This window comes from Hemiscyllium ocellatum, chromosome 5 (genome assembly GCF_020745735.1).
Source record: "Hemiscyllium ocellatum isolate sHemOce1 chromosome 5, sHemOce1.pat.X.cur, whole genome shotgun sequence".
Taxonomy (NCBI): Eukaryota; Metazoa; Chordata; class Chondrichthyes; order Orectolobiformes; family Hemiscylliidae; genus Hemiscyllium; species Hemiscyllium ocellatum.
In genome coordinates, this window is record NC_083405.1 from 93,084,020 (window position 1) to 93,104,397 (window position 20,378).

Below are 20,378 nucleotides of genomic sequence, written 5' to 3' on the forward strand. Positions count from 1 at the left end.
ATAAATGCATACAAATAGAAAGAATTTTTCTGCTGCACTAGATTATGCAAGAATTTGGCCAGCATTAACTGCTTGATGTGTGCTAGGGTTCAATTTTGCTTGTTTGGCTAAAGTCCCAATAGAGGCCCTCAGAATTGTGGTTTGCAACATGAATGAATGCGAACTTTGGAAGGATTACTACTAGGACTCTTGGCTGACTGCCAAAATTGCAGTTACTCAGATTGGGTCATGACAGAGCTATGATTTATCATTTAGTCTTACATTGTGAAACACACATACTTGTGATGCCTTTTTGCTTCAATGTCCAACTTCATCAGAACAGGAAATAATGGAATGATTTCCTATTTGGTAATGATTCAGCATAGCAAAGGAGTATTGGTTTTAATGACTAAACTAGATTTGGATGTTAGCACTTCTGACCCCTGCAGACATTCTGTATCGTGGAAATCCTGAGTATTTGTAAGAAATCTGTTGTCAACCTGCGCCTTTTTTTGTCAGTGCTTTAACAAGATTAAATAATTAGCTGAATTATCAAATCGTTATCATTCTGCTAAAACCCAGTATTTATGGCCAGTCTGCAGACATGGGATATGCATGAAAACAGGAAGTTACTATTACACATTTTCCCAGTGTTTGAATGAGGTGAAATTTCAATTTTATTTAGGTTGTTGTTGATTGAGATATATGGTAAAATATTTGGACCACACCTTAACTGTATGTCCACAAATGTACTTTTTTAAAATTGATTTTAAGTTTTGTGCTGTAGAACAGCATAAATGCTAACAAACTGCATTTTTGATATAGCTATAAATTCATTGTATTATTTTGAATTATTTATTCAACAGTTGGTTTGATGCATTAAATTCACCTCCCCTCCTGTGCTGACAAGTGACTCACGCAGCATTAGAACTTCATCCAGGTGATCATTCTGACAGATATCGCAATGTGTGTTCACATCTGATTTCAATACAGAGGCTATTGCATCAATATAACAAATCCCATTCTGCCCTTCTCTACCTATTTAAATGCTTTTTTTCTACCAGTGGTGTTGGGAACGGTTATCCTGAAAATCTTTATTGAATGTGAAGCAATTGGACTTCAAGATCCTCTGAGGTCTTGTTTGTGGTCAGCTCAGTTAGTAAAGATCAGAATGTTAAAACTGGAATTTTCTTGGTCACTAGCTAAGTGAAAGCGAGGACTGCAGATGCTGAAGATCAGAGTTGAGTATGTGGTGCAGGAAAAGCACATCAGGTCAAGCAGGATCAGAGGAGCAGGAGATTGTGTTTCAGGCATAAGCCCTCCATCAGGACTGAGGTTTGTGGGCTAGGGGGCTCAGAGATAAATGGGAGATCGTTGAGAATGCGATTGGTAAATGAAGGTGGGGGAGAAGGTGATTGGTCATAGAGGAGCGTGGAGCAGATAGATGGGAAAGGTGATGGGCAGGTCAGGAGGAGGTTGCTGAGTTGGAGGTTTGTGATTGGGATAATGTGGCTGGAGGGGAAATGAGGAAACTGCCAGCTTCCTCATTTCCCCTCCAGCCACATTATCCCAGTGCCAAATCTCCATTCAGCACTGCCCTCCTGATCTGTCCACTACCTTTCCCATCTATCTGCTCCACCCTCCTCTCTGACCTACCATCTTCTCCCCCACTTTCATCTACTATCACATTCTCAGCTACCTTTCTCCCACCCCCTTCCCCTCCCCCTCCCATTTATCTCTGTCCCCCGACCCACCAGTCTCATTCCTGATGAAGTGCTTATGCCCAAAATGTCAGTTCTCCTGCTCCTTGGATGCTGCCTGACCTGTGCTTTTCCAGCACCACTCTCTCAACTCTGTAGCTAAGTACCACCCATCAGAAGATTTATCCAATGAACAATTTTAATTTTATTTTATTTTCAATACTTTCCTTGTGCGTATATTTCATAAAGTTTGAAGGTGTCCATGTGAATTTGGTCAAACTAAGAATTTTAGTTGTGTTTGCAGGTGAGAGATCATTGATCGTATTGTGGCATCTCTGCAGCCAAATTCAAGGCACGCAAAGTTCAGATGAGGAAGGCTACTGATCTGGGCAGGTTTAGAGACATAACACCACCCCCTGAAATGTCATCGTAATGACACATAGGGAGACCTACATGGTGACAAAGTTTCTAATGAAATCTGGCAAAGGAGTCAGTCAAGTGGCTTGAAAAAACAGAAGTAAACACTGCAAAAGAAAAAATGAGATTTTTTTTGTGGGCTAAGAGTATTCTGACAGGACGTTAAGCCATGCTTCTGTGAACTCTGCAAGAAATTAATTAACTTCCAGATCACTGTCTTCTCACTAACTTTGAGCACCAGCATCTATTTGAAACTGTTCTGTCCCATGTGTTCCCCATGCAAATCCCCACTTCCACCTGTGGGCCTTGATGTCATTCCCATAAGCATCCAGCAGGAGTCAGTTCAGAGCAACTTAAATGTGGCTTAGCACTTAAAGAAGCTCAATATGCACGTTCAACCACCGCATGCCTGCCATGCACCATGTACACCATAAAAGTGGCACTCGTTGCTATTAAAGCTACAGAATAATTTACAGTAGCAGATAATTGCTTAATAGTACAGGACATAAATTTATCTTTTTAGCTCTTTTTAGCAAAGCTTTTCAACTAGCACTAAAACTTGACTGAGGTGACAGAATTATCCTGCGTAATAATGAAATTGCTGTATATCATGCATACTTTATGATGGGGCCTACAGTTAGGGTTTGTACTTGAAAAGTACCTACTCTACCTCTAATTATTTTGTAAGAGGAAGGTGTCTCAAAAAATGAGCGTTGGTGAAGCTAACCACTTTACGCTGTTTTATTCAGTAAATATGTTCAATTCTCCCCTTACCAGGTCGCTGCCAGCAAAGTAAATAGTAATGTAGATTGAATTTCAGTACTGGTAGATGGGTTGTGCATCATAAGAACTGCAATGTGTCAACTATACTGGGTTGTGATTCTGCTATTTGATAACTTTTAGTACAATGAGGATGATTTAATAAGAATTGTGCCGATTGATTCAGTTAGGCTTGCAGGGTGAACCATTTGCGCATTCCACATGCATTCATATACAGGATCCTGACCTTGTTGGAGATTTTTCAATAAAGTCAGGGTTAAGCAGTCCCTTCTGTGTTCTCCATGGAAATAGCCTGGTCAATCTACCTGATTTTAACCAACTAACAAAATTCACTGTTAACAGTTCCTGACGCATCCCCATGCCAAATATGGACCAACCAATCCGCTCCGTTGTCTTGTGCTGTGTAAATTGTTCCATAAGTTTGTTTTCAAGTATTCTAATTTTGATTAATACAAGATGGGAAATTGAGTTTGTGTCTCTTTTACACTGTTGTTTGTCATTTATAGAAATTATTTCATTGAGAATTTAGGAGGAATGGTTGGTAAGTTTGCAGATGACGCCATAAATTGTTGATATCGTTGACAGTGAAGAAGGTTATCTAAGATTACAAAGAGATCTTGATCAGTTGGGCCAATGGACTGAGGAGTGGCAGATGGAGTTTACTTTGGATAAATGAGGTTTTGCATTTTAGTGAAGTGAACAAGGGAGGGACTTGTACAGTTAATGGTAGCACCTGGATAGTGTTGTCGAACAGAGACCCACGTATGTTCGTAATTCTTTGAAAGTTGCGTCGCAGGTAGACATGATGGTTAAGATGACATTTAGCGCGCTTCATTGCTCAGACCATTGAATTATAGGAGTTTGGACATTGCTTTGAAGTTGTACTGGGTGTTGGTGAAGCCGCTACTGGAGTACTGCATACAGTTCTAGTCATCCTTCTATACGAAGCATACTATTAAATTGGAAAGGTTGCCAAAAAGGCTTACTAGTTGCTGGTACTAGAGGGTCTGAATTGTAAGGATAGGCTGGGATTTTTTCATTGGAACAAAGGAGATTGAAGGGTGACCTTGGAGAAGTTTATAACATCATGAAAGGTAGAGACAAGGTGAATAGCAACAGTCTTTTCCCTAAGGTGGAGGAGTTACAAACCAGGAGGGGTGGGGCGGGGGGAACAGGAACACGATATTTGTAAGGTGAGAGGAGAAAAATTTAGAAGGGACCTTGGGGGTAACTTTTTCTGCCCAGAGGTTGGTTCATATGTGGAATGAACTGCCAGAGGAAGTGGTTGATGCAAGTACAGTTAGAATATTTAAAACAAGATTTGGACGGGTACATGAAGAGGGAGGGTTTAGAGGGAAATTGGTGAAACACAGGCAAATGGGACTAGTTTGAGTTTTGGAAACTTGGTTGGCAATGACAATTTTGACAAAAGGGTCTGTTTCCATGCTGTATGACTCTATAATTGCACTCAACGGCTGATTATCCAACTAACCTTTTTGTCCCTTATGTTAGCTGATATCTTAAACTTTTCTCATTCAGACGTTATTCCTGCAACTGTGCTGTTAAAACCTTCTCAACAAACCATCCTTTGTTTCCTCCATCCTTGCAAGGTACTGTCCCATATCTAACCTCCCTTTCTCTGCAAAGTCCTTGAATGTGCTGTTGCTTTACAAGTCTGTTCTCATCTTTCCAAGTTTTGATCCTTCCAGCCAGGATCTCATTCCCTGGTGTTGCACTAGGGCGACTCTTAGCAAAATCACGAATTACATGCAATGTGACTGCATTCCTCCTTGTACTACTTGATCTGTCTGCAGAACTTGACGGAGTTACCCTCACCATTCTCCTCCAAAGCCCCCCTCTCCACTGTTGTCCAGCTCGCTGTGACTGCTGTCATGTTCCATTTGTTTCTACCTAATTGTAGTGAGAGAATTACTTCAGTGCTTTTCCTTCCTTTTCTACCCTGTTAACCTCTGGTGTTGCCTAAGATCGATCCTTCATCCCCTTCAAATTCTCATCCACACACTGCATCCAAAGACACCCTGCTAATTTTTGTGGATGTGCTAATGTCAAGTAGTTCCAGCTTACCACCATCCCTCTCAACCACGGTTTCTAACTTATCAGCCTGCTCACCGAACCTCCTAGTTTAATTCATTGAAATATAGGGATGGCTTAAACTGTCGTTTCTGGTCCTTGCTCCAAGCACTGTTCCCTAATTACAGACTCTGTTTCTCTCAGGCCAGCAGTCTGATATTAAACAAGTCTGATTACAAGCTCAGTATCACATTTGATCCTGAGATGAGATTTTCACTTGCTTTGTGCCAAGTCTAAACTTGAGTTTCCACTTCTGTGCCATCATTCAATGTTATTCTGTCTCAGTTAATTTGTTACTGAAACATTCATCCATGCCTCCCTTAATTCTAGATTTGATTTGTTCCAACACATTCCTGTTGAGTTTTACATTCTAGCTGCCATTAGTTTAAAGTCAATCTAAACTTTGCTGTCCATTTCTTAATTTGCAATATTTCCCATTCGCTTATGTTTACTCCACATTGGCTTCTAAGTAAGCAATATCTTGATTTTAAAATTTTCATCTTGTTTTCAAAGGTCTCTGTGACATTGCCCCTCTCATCTCTAACCTCCCTCCCCTCTATAGCTCTGCGATATTTTCCTTCTTGAAGTCTGGACTCTTGAGTATCCAATTCCTAATTTCTCCACTATTGGTAGCTGTATTGTGTTACCCAGACTGCCAAGCACAGAAATATCCTCCCTACACCTCGCTACCTATCTCTTTCATTTTCCTTCTTTAAACTGTCTTAAACTTATTTGCCCATGGTTTTGTTAATAGAAACATAGAAGAAGGCTAATTGGCCCTTTTTAAGCTTGCTCTGCCAATCATCGCTATCTTTGCTGATGGTCCAACTCAATAGCTTAATCCTGCTTTCTCCCAAACCTTTGATCACATTTGCCCAAAGTGCAATATCTAGCCACCTATTGAATACGTTCAATGTTTTGTCATCACCTGATTCTTGTGGTAATGAATTCCACAGGTTCACCACTCTTTGGGTGAAGAAATGTCTCCTCATCCAAAATGGTCTACCCCCAAACTGACCCCTGGTTCTGGACACACCACCATTGGGAACATCCTCCCTGCATCTACCCTGTCTAGTACTGTTAGAATTTTATAAATCTCTGACGTTTCCCCCCTTCATTTTTCTGGATTTCAGCAAAAACAATCCTACCTAGTCAACCTATCCTTATATGTCAGTCCCGCAATCCCCAGATTCAGTCTCGTAACCTTTGCACTCCGAGAACGAGAGCATCCTTCCTCTGAAGAAGAGGCCAAAACTGCGCATAATATGCTAGGTGTGGCCTCACCAAGGTGCTGTATAACTGCAGTAACACATCCCTGTACCTGTACTCTAAACCTCTCTCAATGAAGGCCAACATATCATTTGCCTTTTTTTTTAACCACCTGTTGCACCTGCATGCTTATTTGCAGTAACTGGAACACAAGGACACCCAAGTCCCAATTTACAGCCATTCAGATAGTATTCTGCTGTCTTGTTTTTGCTTAGAAAGTGAATAACCCTACATTTATCCAAATTATACTGCCATTTGTTTGCCCACTCTCCCAACCTGTCCAGATCATGCTGGAGGATCTTTGCATCCTCGTCACAATTCACCCTCCCACCCATTGTATCATCTGCAAACTTTGAGATGTTACACTTTGTTCCTTCATCCGAATTGTTCGTATGTTGTGAATAGCCGAGGTCCTAGCACGGATCCCTGTGGCACCCCCCTAGTTACTGCCTGCCACTTTGAAAAGGATCAATTAATTTCTACTGGTTGTTTCTTCTAACCTAATATCCCCTTACTTTGGTTTTATAATGCTTTTGTGAAGTGCCTTAGGATCTTCCATGATATTAAAGGTGCCGTACAAAGGAAAAACTGTTTTTGAACTTAGCACTATGTGGGATCTTTTTGCAGATTTCTTTTCAGGTACCTTGTTTTTGCTTCTAGGGAAATATAGTTGCATTCTGTGGATTATATATTTGGAATTTTATTTCATAAAGTATCAGAATCAGACCATACAGGAGGACACGCAACTTTTGTTTCTATTATCTCTTGAAGAGATATCTAATCGTTTGTGAACATCGTGGGTCAGTCTAAGTTCTCCAGTTGGTCCAAATAACTGAAACCCTTATGTACCATAATTCTGTTTAAAATGGACCTAGAACAAAGGATATAATTATCATTGCACAGGAGTTTTCTATTTTGTGCTTCTCGGTCTCTGCAGTGTACCACAACCCATTTCAGCAATATTTTGTTCCCTTTTAATAATACAATTTTATTTTCAACAGTTTATATAGGAAAAGGAATTTTATTAACTACCCATTTTAAACAATTAAAACAATTTTCTCATTATCTTCCTGTCCCATTAAGTATTTGAGTCTGGGGACAGGCTTTGCCAGTTCAACTATGCAGCACAGCAAACATATAAGTCACTATTTAGCCCATACCCTTAATTTTCTATTCTAGCCAAAGAAGTCTACCTTGCATATGGGGGATCCTTTAGTCTTAGTGGGGTAACAAAAGGTTTTGCAAGTACTTAGTGATTTAGTTACATCCAGCAGTTAGAAAATGTTTTGCATAGACAAGCTGTTAGTTATACAGTACCTATTAATATGTAAAGTAAGAATGTACATAGCCAATCTTTTTGTCCATAAATGCTGTTCTTGAATTGAACAAACGTTATAATAATTGAAAAAATGCTTACAAGAAGGTTCACTAGGATGATCCCTGGTATAGAAGGATTGCCTTACGAACAAAGGCTGAACAAGTTGGGACTCTGGAAAAAGTGAGGACTGCAGATGCTGGAGATCAGAGTCGAAATGTGCTGGAAAAGCACAGCAGGTCAGGCAGCATCCAAGGAGCAGGAGAGTTGATGTTTTGAGCATAAGCCCATCACAGTTTGGGACTACTCACTGGAGTTTAGAAGAATGAGAAATGGTTCATTGAGATCACATAGAACTCTTAAAGGGCTTGACAGAAAAATGCTGAGATAATATTTCACTGCTTTGAGTATCTTGGACCAGAGAGATTGAGATGAGGAAGAATTTTTTCTCTGAGCATTGAGAGTGTATGGAACTCCTTGCCCTAGAGATCTGTGAAAGTAGAGTTCTTGTGTATATTTAAGGCTGAGATAGATTCTTGATCAGTAAGGGAATCGAGAATTATGGGGAAAGGACAAGAAGGTGGTCATGAGGATGATGGAACAGCATGACCCTATGGAATGAAGGAGGAGGCTCAGGGGCTGAATGGTCTACTCCGTTCCTGTTTCTTATGGTCTTATAGTCACAAGGCCAAATAAAAACGATCTCCACACAATGCATTCAGCAATTTTACTAAAGTGAACACTTGAGAAATATTTTTATTGGTGTTCATTTCTAGCTCAAATTCTAGAATAGTTTGATCAACCAAAAGGTTAAGGCACCTTCCTTTGTACACCAAACAATCCAGATTCAGGTATCTATTCTTGCTCCTTGGTGATTTACATGGTTGAGTCAGTATTTGTGGTATGGTAGGGAGGAGAAAATCTGCCGGAATTTTCACTTTTGATTGTTAGCTTCAGAAAAGCACCTTCTGTGTATGTGAACAGTATTAGGCTTCATCCTGTGGTGGAATAGTCTTCTACAGTTGACTAATTAGATTCGCACACTAGTAGTTAGAGGGCATTCAGTAGGGCGGCACGGTGACAAGTGGTTAGCACTGCTCCCTCACAGTGCCAGGGTCCCAGTTTGATTTCAGCCTTGGGCAACTTTCTTTGTGGAGTTTGTACATTCTCCTCGTGTCTGTGTGGGTTTCTTCCAGATGCTCCGATTTCCTCCCACAGTTCAAAGATGTGCAGGTCAGGTGAATTGGCCATGTTAAATTGCCCATAGTGTTAGGTGCATTAGTCAGATGGAAATGGGTCTGGGTGGGTTACTCTTCGGAGGGTCGATGTGGACTAGTTGGGCCGAAGGGTTTGTTTCCACACTGTAGGAAATCTAATCTAATCTAGTAGTAATGGAACCGTATGCTAACCATTCAGAGTAAGGGAACATTTTTTTTAAATTCTGGAGCAGCAGCTTGATTTACATCTTTTTGTATGACTAGATGGGATGAAAGAATGACTTGGCAGTTGGTCTAATGATATATTTCTTCACTAGCCAGAAGTACAGTTGATCTCTCAAAGCACTATTGAAACTGGAAACTCTGCTTTAAAGAGGAATGAGCATAAACCTTTTTTCCTGCCATTTTGTGATGCATTTCTTTATAACTTTGCTGGAATGACAGCTTCAGCTATACCCATTAAAGGTGATTTGTCTCTCACAGACATTCTTTTATGTACATTAGTAACTGGCTACAATGTTTCCTTCACAGGCAAGTGCACTACCTGGATCTTCCTTTAATCTTGCACCATCTCACATGTTTGGAAATCGATTAAATCCCAACTCAGCAACAGCTACTCTTATTGCACAGTCTGAAACAAATCCACAAGGTAAGTTTGACTGAAGTTGAAAAGGGTGAAAAATAAGTGGCATTGCATTTTTAGTTCTTCTTTGTTTTTGAGATATGGTACTTCCAAATAGAAGTTGCATACTGATGAACTTAAAACTGCAGAAATTTTAAAAATATACTTGTTGAATGGCCAATCTATATTTATCAGTTTGTACTAATTAACGTTTGAAGATCTCAGAATTTCAGTTAGTTTGGTTCAATACGAAACATGCTAGAGTGAGAAATGGATTTGTGGTGACAAGGGTACAGAATTTGAATCAAATACAATGGCTTATGTTTTAACAATGTTTAACTGGACTAAAATATGATATTTTGGACAAACCATTCATCAGCATTGAGCCAGCTGAGCTGGATGCAATCATTGTGTCTATGAAACCTAGCCCTTTCTTTGTTTGTCATTCTATTATGTGGATGGAAAGATAGTATGAGGCAAAGAAAGATCTTTAGTGGGGACTAGAGTTAACAATGCATCAATAGAAGGAAGAAAAGTAATTGCTGGAACTGCTATGTTATTCCAGATTGGATATGCCAGAATAGAACCAAGCAAAGGCAGTTCCACTAAGTTGGAGAATAGAGGCAAGGTATTGAAAGAGAGTGATGTGGTTCACCATGTCAGTATATTTAACAATCATAGAGAATGTGACCTCATTACTTGGATTTTTGTGCTGCAGTGTGGTGCAAACTGGATTGATGTTGATGGAAGAAGGAAGGACATAGATTTAAGAAAAAAAGTGCTTTGGAAGTTAGTGATAGCAGAGCAGTTTGCATGCTTTTCAGGTTCAAGGAAGATTTTGCTTGATTGTGGCTTGGAAAGGTAAAGGACAGTGACAGAGGAAAGACAAAATACATACTCGGTGATCAATAAGTGAAATTACCTGATCAGAGGCTTAGTGGGAATGAGGTCCAAGGAGTACAAAATGATTGTTATAAACAAGGTGAAGTGAAAAGAACACAAAAGAATGAAAAAAATTTAAAAACACTTGGCAGGCTTGGTGTAAAACTGCAAGCTTTGTTTGGGAGACAATACACAGGTCATTCTGTTATAACGTGCATTTCATCAACACAAATTTGCTGTAACGTGATTGACGAACTGGGAATGTGGTTTCTGCAGCGCGAACCTTTAAAATGTGTGTTTTGGGTGTAATGTGATTACATCACTAACACTTTAAGTGCTGTTTCTAAAGTGCAATTATTCTATAACTCAGGGTTGCACAAGAACGCAACCATTGCATTAAAGAAGAACTGACTGTACATGTAAAAAAAACTGAACAAATGTTTCAAACTTGCAACAAAAAAGCTGTAAACTCTTTATACTTGTTTTTGAAGTGAGGACTGAGGGAACCTTACAAGAGGAGCTCAAGGAGAAAGTGTTCATCTACCTTTTGGAGGATTGTGCAGCAGTATATGCTTTAGCAGAGAATGGTCCCAATAGCAATTTAAGTGATTGAATTAGATTTGATGATTAAGTTCCAGATTATCTTAAATCTGCATTCCTTGGAATTAAGAGTTTGAAGATGGTTTATAGGGAGCAAGTGCCTCAAAGATACAGGTAAGAGAATGGCTGATCAGCTAGACCACTGCAGAAACCTAAAGGCTGATGATTTTGAAAGTACCAATGAAAGTGACTTGGCAAGACATGGAGCAAAAAGAGTGGGAAGTGGCAAGAGAATTTGATGAATGATAAAATTAAATGGTTGGAGATTGCCTTATCTACATTCAGGACTGAGTAGAGTGTGACTAAATGCCAAAATCGAAGACATGGTCACAGATATTGTTTTGAAAGTTTGTAGGAAGATAGGAACAGGAGAAGGGCAATTCACGCCCTCGAGCCTGATCTGCCATTCAATGAAATCGTGTCTGATGTGTGGCCTAACTCTAAATATCTGCCTTTGGCCCATATCCTTTAAAATCTTTGCTTAACAAAGAATTATCTATCTCAGATTTGAAATTAACAACTGATTCAGCATACGCCGTCAATTTCTGGAAGAGAATTCCGAACATCTGCCACCCTTAGTGTATAGAACTGCTACCTTACATCTCACCTGAATGGCCTAACCCTAATTCTCAGACTTTGTCCCTTAATTCTAGAATCCCCAACTAGTGGAAACAGTTTATCTGCCCTGTATTTACCCGTTAATAAATTGACTTCGACCAGATCACCTGTTAACCTTCTAAATTCTAGAGAAAGCAGCTTAATGTGTGTAATCAGTTTGCATGACTTAATGCTTGGTACCATTGTTACAAACCTACATGGTATTCCTTCCGAGGACCGTATATCCTTCCAAGGCTGTGGTGCCCAGATCTGCTTTCAGTACCCCAGGGTCTAGCTAGCATTTTATATAACTGCAGCATAACCTGTGCATTCTTATACTCCAGTCCTCTAGATATAAAATACAGAATTCCATTAGCTTGCTTGATTATTTTCTGTACCCGTTTGTGACATTTTAAAGATCTATGCATTTGAATACCTGAGTTATTTTGGACATCCACTATATTTAACTTCATACCATGTTGAAGGAACCCAGACCTACCCCTTTTCAGTCCAAAATGGGTGACCTCACATTTGCTTACATAACAGCATCCCTACAGCACAGAAAGAGATCATTCAGCCTATCAAGTCTGTACTGACCCTCCGAACATCCCACTCAGACAAAATAGCCATAAATTTGTAGTTTTTTAAAAAATGATTTATTCTGTGCATATATGGTGACAGCAATATGTAAGTCTACGTATTTTTCACAGAATGGTGAGGGGCAGCACAGACAGTGAACTTTGCCTTAATCAACGGGAGTAAAGTGTCAGAAAGTAGAGATGTCGTGATCATTTAGGTCGGACATTGAAAGTGAATGCATGCTGGAGAGAGAGAACTGATGGATGATATGAATGGGGGATGGGAAAAGTGTGTTCCAATAGTCTGAAAGCAACAAAGGAGATGAGGCTTGAGTTTGGAGCAGTACCCATTGCTGGATGCTGAGGGATGCCTGGTTACAATAGTAATACAGGTGTTAGGAGTTATCTCTGATCTTCAGCAGTGCAAAAGGAAGAATTGTTATGAAAGAGTTGAGGTCTGATGTCTGATGGTGGGATAAAATTGCTATGAGTAAAAAATTAGGTCTGCAGATGCTGGAGATCACAGCTGCAAATGTGTTGCTGGTCAAAGCACAGCAGGCCAGGCAGCATCTCAGGAATAGAGAATTCTATTGATTATTTGCTATGAGTCAACATGGCACATAAATGACCAGCACCCAAGTTCAGACATTTGAGTCCAGAGACATTTGATTCAAGGACAACATCTCCCCACACCATCATGGCACCTTTATTGCAATCGCAGAAGATGGAATGCCTACCTGTTTACTTTCTCCCTCCTCACTGTCCAAGGCCTCAGACACACTTTACCCATTCCTCTATGTGCCCAATTATTTTTCTGTCTCAAAGACTGAAATTGCTGCAAAAGTTCAGGTCTGACAATATCTGTGGAGAGATCATGTTTTGACCTGAAATGTTAACTCTGATCTCTCTTCACAGATGCTGCCAGACCTGCTGAGCTTTTGCAGCAATTTCTGTTTTTGTTTCTGATTTACATCATCTGCCGCTCTTTTGAATTTTCTTTTCTGGCTCTCCGGACTCAATCTCACCATCGCCCATCCCTTTAGCCCATGAATTATCCTTTTCATAGTTATTCAGTTTTGAAGAAGGGTTATTGGAACTGAAACGTTAACTCTGCATTCTTTCCACAGATGCTGCCAGACCTGCTAGCTTTTCCAGCAGTTTCTCTTTTTTAATTTCAGATTTCCAGCATCCATAGTTCTTTAGTATTTTTTGTTCATTGAATCGAGTTGTGTGAGACAAAGTATCATGGAGCCTATGCTTGCTAATTCAGAATTTGTTCCAAAAAGTTCAAATGAAACAATTACAAGTGAGAAGACATGTGCAATGATAAAAACTTGCAACTTCTACATAAATATTTTCAAAATGTTTTAAGTGCTCGATAGTATTAGTGAAAAATTAGCTGTTAGGGTAGAATGTCATATGGCATAGAATGTCAAAGAAAATGTACATAAATAATGAGTAAGTTGATACTTTGTGTAAGACAACTGAATTGTGAGAAGTAGTTGACAAGTTTGAGGATCCTTTACCTGGTGATACAAAGCTCAGGATCTTTCAAGCATTAAAGATTACTAAGGAAGTAAGGGGTGAATTTTCAAAGGCTAAGGTTGGAGGTTGGATTCAGGCATGTTTTGAAAAGAGTAACTCCACATGCCAGCTTGGTCTTCTGATGCTATTGACCATGCCACCATATTGAGAATCAGCAGGGGAAGCTGATAACTGATTCACCTCCACTTAACTGGATAATAGGATTGCTATGGAACATTTTAATTGCCTGGTGAGTGTGGAAGGAGCTATTCAAAGTGCTAGGTGGGAAAAGTGAATGGTCTGATTTACGTTAGTGTGTAAAAAATCAAGCGCACTGAAAGATGCCATATTACTTTAAAATTAGCCATGATCTCATTGAATGGCCTACTTTTGCTCCTGTGTCTTATTGCCCCCAGCACTATGAGCTCTTACTTCATGTCACAACCTTCTATTGAAGGCACCTTATTGTGTGCCTTTTGGAAATCCAAATGGACACGTATTGGTTTTCTTATATACACTTTTTTGTTCTTAAATCCTCAAACAAGTTAATTAAATTTTGTCTAATAAACTTTTTCAAATCAATGGCCTTCATAAAAAGTTCATTGATCTCTGTTCATTGTTTCTCTGTTTACTGAAGCTGCCAGATATGTTATGTAATTACAGAATTTAGAGTGTTTGTTTTTGGTCAGGGAGATGTTGGATCCAGCTCATGACAAATATCAAGTCAGGCCAGAATTAAATCGGGGTGAAGCTTGTTTGGTCTGACAGGTGTGAGAGGAAGCTGGGTCCAGAGATGTCATGCTGGCAGGGATAATGTCTGGTCAAGGGTGGCTATCAAGTCTGGCAGAACTAGGTCGGGAAGATACAGTCAGATGTCATTCTCAGAGATCTGGAGGCGAAAAGAATTGGATGAGGTGTTGCAGAGGAGTTTCAGGCATGTGTCAAGATTGGTTTTCTGGAGCAATATATTGAATCCTCTAGAGACTGGACATGGTGGAAATACTAAATTGATGTTTTGCCCCCATTTGCACAGTGGAGGGCATCAGTACCAACCTAATAGTAATATCAATGCAGACTAATAGAAAGGAGAACTTAAAACAGTTGTCACTTGGAGAAAAAGTACTGGGTAAGCTATTTACATTGAACGCCAACAAGTCCCTAGAGCCAGGTTGACGACATCTTCCAGGACCTTAAAAGAAGTGGCAACAGCAATAGTGTTTTCATTGGTTATAGTATTCTAAAATTTGCTGAATGCTGGAAAGGTTCCAGTCATTTGGAACCATTCAAAATAATGCCCTCATTCAAAAAGAGAGGGAGGCGACAATAGGAAAGTATAGATCAGTTAGTTTCATGCCTGCCTTTAAGAAATTGTTAGAATCTATTATTAAGGAAATAATAACAAGAATTTGGAGAGTCAAAGCACAATCCATCAATGTCGCATGATATTATGAAAGGTAAATTGTGTTTGAAGGATTTGTGAGAATTCTTCAAAGATGTAACAAGCAAAGTGGATTATGGGGATCTTGTAGTAGATCCGCACTGTACTTGACAAAGTGCCGCACAGATGTTTAATGCACAAGGTAAGATCAGATGGAGTTCGGAGTAATTTATTAGCTTGAATAGAGGATTGACTAACTAACAGGAAGCAGAAAGTCAGAATAAATGGGTCTTTTTCTGATTGGGAAGATGTAACTAGTGGTATACCAAGATGTTTGGTCCTCAGAGCCCCAACTATTTGCAATCTGTATTAATGACTTGGATGCAGGGATAGCAAGCGTCACATGCCAAATTTGCAGATGACTCTGTAAAATAGGTGGAAAAGTAAGCTGCAATGAAGAAAAAAGAAATTCTCAAATGTGTATGGATAGGTTTGGTCAATGGGCCAAAATTTGGAAAATACAGTTTAATAGGGTTCATAGAATGTTGTAGAATCCCTACAGTGTGAAAGTAGTCATTCAGTCCATCAAGTATAACCAATCCTCTGAAGAGCATTCCACCCAGACCCACCCTGTCCCTGTACCCTGCATTCCCCATGGCTAGTCCACCTACCCTGCACATCCCTGGACACTGGACAATTTAGCATGACCAATCCACTTAATCTGTGCATCTTTGGATTGTGGGAGGAAACCAGAGTACTTGAAGGAAAACCACACAGACATGGGGAGAATGTGCATACTCCACACAGACAGTTGCCAGAGGCTAGAATTGAACCCTGGTCCCTGGCACTGAGAGGCAATAGTACTAACCACTGAGCCACCGTACAGATGAATGTGAGCGTGTTCAGAGGAGTAGAAAGGCAACTTATAACTTAAATAGAGAGAAAGTTCAGAGTACTTCAGTACAGAGGGATCTGGGTGTTGTACATGGATTGCAGAAAACTAGCATATAGATACACCTGTAATAAGAAAGGCAATTTGAATTTTAGCATGTATTGCTAAAGGAATAGTCTGTAAAAGCAAGGAAATGTTGCTGGAACTTTACAAAGCATTAGTGAATCAGCACCTGAAATGCTGTCTGCAGCTTACTTGAGCAGCGATGTAGGTGCATTGTACGGAGTTGAAGGTTCACTTATTTGATTCCAGAGATCAGGTATTTGTCTTGTGTTGAGAGATTGAGCAGTTTAGGCCTATACTGCGTGGAGTTTAGAAGAATGAGAAGAGATAGGATTGGGGTATATAAGTTGCTAAAAGAAATTGATAAAGTAGATGTATAAAGAATCTTACCCCTCTGGATCAAGATAAAAGGGATAGCAGATTTAAAACAGATGAGGAGGAAATACTTTTTCAAAGAATAATGATTCTGTGGACTTCATTCTCCCAGAATACAAGAGCAGTGAAGTCATCTTCATTTTTATAGGAGCTTGGTTAGACTGTATCTGGCATACTGTGTGCAGTTTGGTCTCCTTAACACAGGAAGGATATTATTGCTGTGGGTAAAGTTGCCATAGTTCCAGAGAGCCATGGGGCTGATCTCATTAGAGAGAGATAACTGTGGTAGTTTTGACCATGCCTCAGGCGAGGGGAGAGGTTGGGAAAGACAATCCTCCATGATAACATCAGTGCAGGAATTGAATCTGTGCTGTTGCCATCACACTGCATTGCAAACCAGTTGTCCAGCTAACTGAATCTGTTGCCATTGAGTGTACTGAAGATTCATCAAACTTGTTCCCAGGGTGATGAGAATGTCTGATGCAGAGAGATTAGGCAAACTGGGCCTGTATTCTCTAGAACTTGGAAGAATGAACGGTGATTTCACTGAATTCTAAAATGAACTTGAAAGGATGGATTCAGTTAAATGCAGGTAAGATGTGTTCACTGGCTGGTAAGTTTAGAGCTGGAGACACAATTTAAAAATAAGGGAGTGCCATTTGGGACAGAGATGAATTTGTTTTACTCTAAAGATTTGTGAAACTTTGGAACTCTGTAACACCAGGGAGCTGTGAAAGCTCAGTCTTTAAATATATTTAAGGTAGAGATTGATAGATTTCTGATGCAAGTGTAAAGGTTATGGAAATTCTGTAGGTAAAATGCATTTGATCAGCCGTGATCATTTTAAATGGCAGAACAGACACTGGTCTGAATGGTCTATTCATGTTCCTTTATTTCTTTGTTTTACCCAGCAACCTGAAAATTCCCTTTAGTTGGGGGAAGCCTATGATTCACATTTATGTTTGTTACACTCCCCTGTTTTTCGTTGTGGACAGTGTTTATGGTAATGTCCTTTCTTCCCTGTATTGGAATCATAGAATAGTGTATGGATATTAGTCAATACAATACTTGTGTTGCATCGACAAGCCGTGGTATTCAAGTAGCAAGAATTAAATGATTAACAAGCCTTCTATCTCACACTACTTGAGTTTTTAGCTGCCCTTTCTCTTTAAATTGCTTTGCCTGACTCATACAGATATTCTTGCTTTAAATAATTTTTTGACTTGGCTTTGATTGACTGAACAGAATTGTATAAAAAAAATTGCAAGTGTTTGAAATTGTTAGCATGTGAAAAATAGTCTGTTCCTCCTTTTGAATTTTTTCAGGTGACTGGTTACTGAAGGACCTTATGATATTCCTCATTCTAGTATTTTAGGCAATTTAGATGTGAGAAGGAAAATGTTAATTCTGCTCAGGGTTTGGGCTCATTCAGTATCGGTAGTGTAAATGTTTGACTAAAGTTATTGGTATATTGGAATGTTGCTACATCTGCTGTGGTTGAAGTGATTGATGTGTTCAATTCTTAGTTTTGTGCAGTGAACAAGAACACACCACCATGTTTTGTCATGAGTGGGCTGAGTCTCCCTTTTATTGTTCATGCAACTGTATTAGGTTACTTTGTGTCAAAGATCATAACTTAGGAAAGAGAACATTTTATTTTAAAAGTAGAAAATGTGTTCCTTTCAGTTTTATGTTCCATTTGTTGGTGTTTTTCTAAATTACTATTAGAGACTTGTCCTCAAACCTTTAAAGGGGAATGGAGAGGCTGCTTTATTTTTCTTAAAAGTTCAGTGAAATACGAAGGGAGCCATACTTTCTGTTTTGCTTCTCCCACCCACAACCTCCTGGGGGAGGGCTAAGCAATTTAACAAGAATGAATCAGTCATGCTTTTGGCTTGAAGAGAGGTCAGGAGGTAACATGACTTAATAACAGGAGAAAAACCCCTCTGAGGGGCCAAATTGTGTACCTGTAGACGGACTTTTTTTAAAATAAGGCAGTTGTTTAGTCAGTGCACAAATGACTGCCAGTATATTAAGCTTAAAATGTAAAGTTACACCACTTGTAATGAGAAGGGATTGTGGAATACCTTAACAAGACAAATACGGCTGGTTCTTGAGATTTCCCCTATTTTTCTTGAGCTGGCACTTTTATTGGGAAGGGAAAAATGCCTTACTAAGCATATGCATTTGCTTCTAACCTCCTCCAATTTCATGTAACTGCTGGTGTTTTCCTCTGTTTTTGCATCAAATCTTTTAAGGTAGTTTTCAATGTCACTTGATAAATGTCAAAACGTCTGTAAAATCTGTATTAAAATCGCTGTTGTGCCATTCCAGCATGTTTTTTGTTTCAGTTCCTATTTATTTTACATTAACTTCAGTAGCAGGAACACAACAAAAACAGAAGCCTGTCTTGGAGGACAGCATGTCTAACCTCTACTATGGTAGGGACTATTGACACAGAAGTATGTCCAGGAACTGCATAAATTAAATTCCAGGGACACAGCACAACAGCTGAGGTAATCCCTAGACTCTGAAAGAGTCAGAATATGGTGCATTAGACATCTGTGGAACTCTTGTCAACACCATTTGTTGGATCCATCCAATTTTCTATACCCAGTACTGGCTGATGGAGTAAATATAACTGACTTCGAATACACACCAGACTACTTGCAGAGTGATTACTTGACTACCACAAACAGTCTTTGGCTGTAGCTATAAGCATTGTTTTTCTTCTTGTTTGATGGATCAAATAGTTGGAGTTTGATCTTTGGAGCGTTCCTTGTACATTGCGCTACAAGTTTGCAGAAAAGTTTCCACTTTTTTAATTAACTTCAGTTCAGTTTTTAAACGTTTGTTGCAAAATATTGAAGTTTGCTTTGGAAGAAGCTGTCTTGTTTACAAGAATCTATTTTGCAAATAATGTTAACTGTGATCCTCATTCTAAGTTTTCCATTCCCTCAAGACCATGTTAACTGCAACATGTTTGTGAGCTTCAAAACTTTTCCCTTCGATCATTTAATTAAGAGAGTATATAGAATGGATGGGTCATCCTTCAGTGAATACCAATTCCAGATAATTTGATGCTTGTTTTAGTGTTACTTAGTTTACAAATTGAAACAGCGATCTCATTAGAAAAAAACAGGGAGAACGTGATGATCGTTACCTCTATCTGTGGGGTCAATCTATGGACCTATCAAGTGATTAAAATATCCACAGTTTTTTTCTGGGAAACTTTTTCATTTTTATGGTATGATTTTCAAATCAAACTAGGCAGTTGGTTTTCCTATCCAATTGATATGGATTTAATTTTCTGCTGAAGCTGCTAAGAAATTATTATTGATTGTGATTGACCTTGAGTCTTAGTTGAACTTCACTGAGCACACTTCACCAGTGTCAACTTTCATTTTATGAATATTACTCTTTGAGTGGACTTAACATGGACACCTATTTAATAATCCATTATTAGGAAGAAAATACATTTAATTACTGAATTGTCAGTGCTAGTCTGGATAGAAGCTTACTGGGTGGTTGGTGTCTTGTTTTTTATTAGATTAGATTACTTACAGTGTGGAAACAGGCCCTTCGGCCCAACAAGTCCACACTGACCCGCCGAAGCGTAACCCACCCATACCCCTACATTTACCCCCTACCTTATACTAGGGACAATTTAGCATGGCCAATTCACCTGACCCGCACATCTTTGGAATGTGGGAGGAAACCGGAGCACCCGGAGGAAACCCACGCAGACACGGGGAGAACGTGCAAACTCCACACAGTCAGTCGCCTGAGGCGGGAACTGAACCCGGGTCTCTGGCGCTGTGAGGCAGCAGTGCTAACCACTGTGCCACCGTGCCGCCCATGAATTCTTGAATCCTGTAATTGATGTGGAGAAAACATTAACTTTCAGAAGTCTAAACCAGTGATTCTCAATTGGCTTTTGCAACCCACCCCCCTCAAGGAGCTCTTCTCCGGTTCCAGGGCGCGCCCCCCCCCCCTTTCAAAAGGAATACAACACAAACAGGCAGAAAATCATTTATTATTGAACATGAAGAAAACGTGAACATTTTCACATACTGGACAAAACTTTAAAAAAAAATGA

At 39.5% G+C, this 20,378-nt stretch overlaps 1 protein-coding gene across 8 annotated transcripts in view; it reads left to right on the forward strand.

The window, feature by feature from the left end:
• mllt10 (MLLT10 histone lysine methyltransferase DOT1L cofactor) overlaps positions 1 to 20,378 on the forward strand; it is a 454,712-nt gene that overhangs the window by 371,345 nt on the left and 62,989 nt on the right. For all 8 annotated transcript variants that reach the window (XM_060824984.1, XM_060824989.1, XM_060824988.1 and 5 more), the window contains one exon: positions 9,300 to 9,417. In XM_060824984.1, the coding sequence (XP_060680967.1) occupies positions 9,300 to 9,417 (118 nt within the window). The remainder of the gene's footprint in view (positions 1 to 9,299; positions 9,418 to 20,378) is intronic.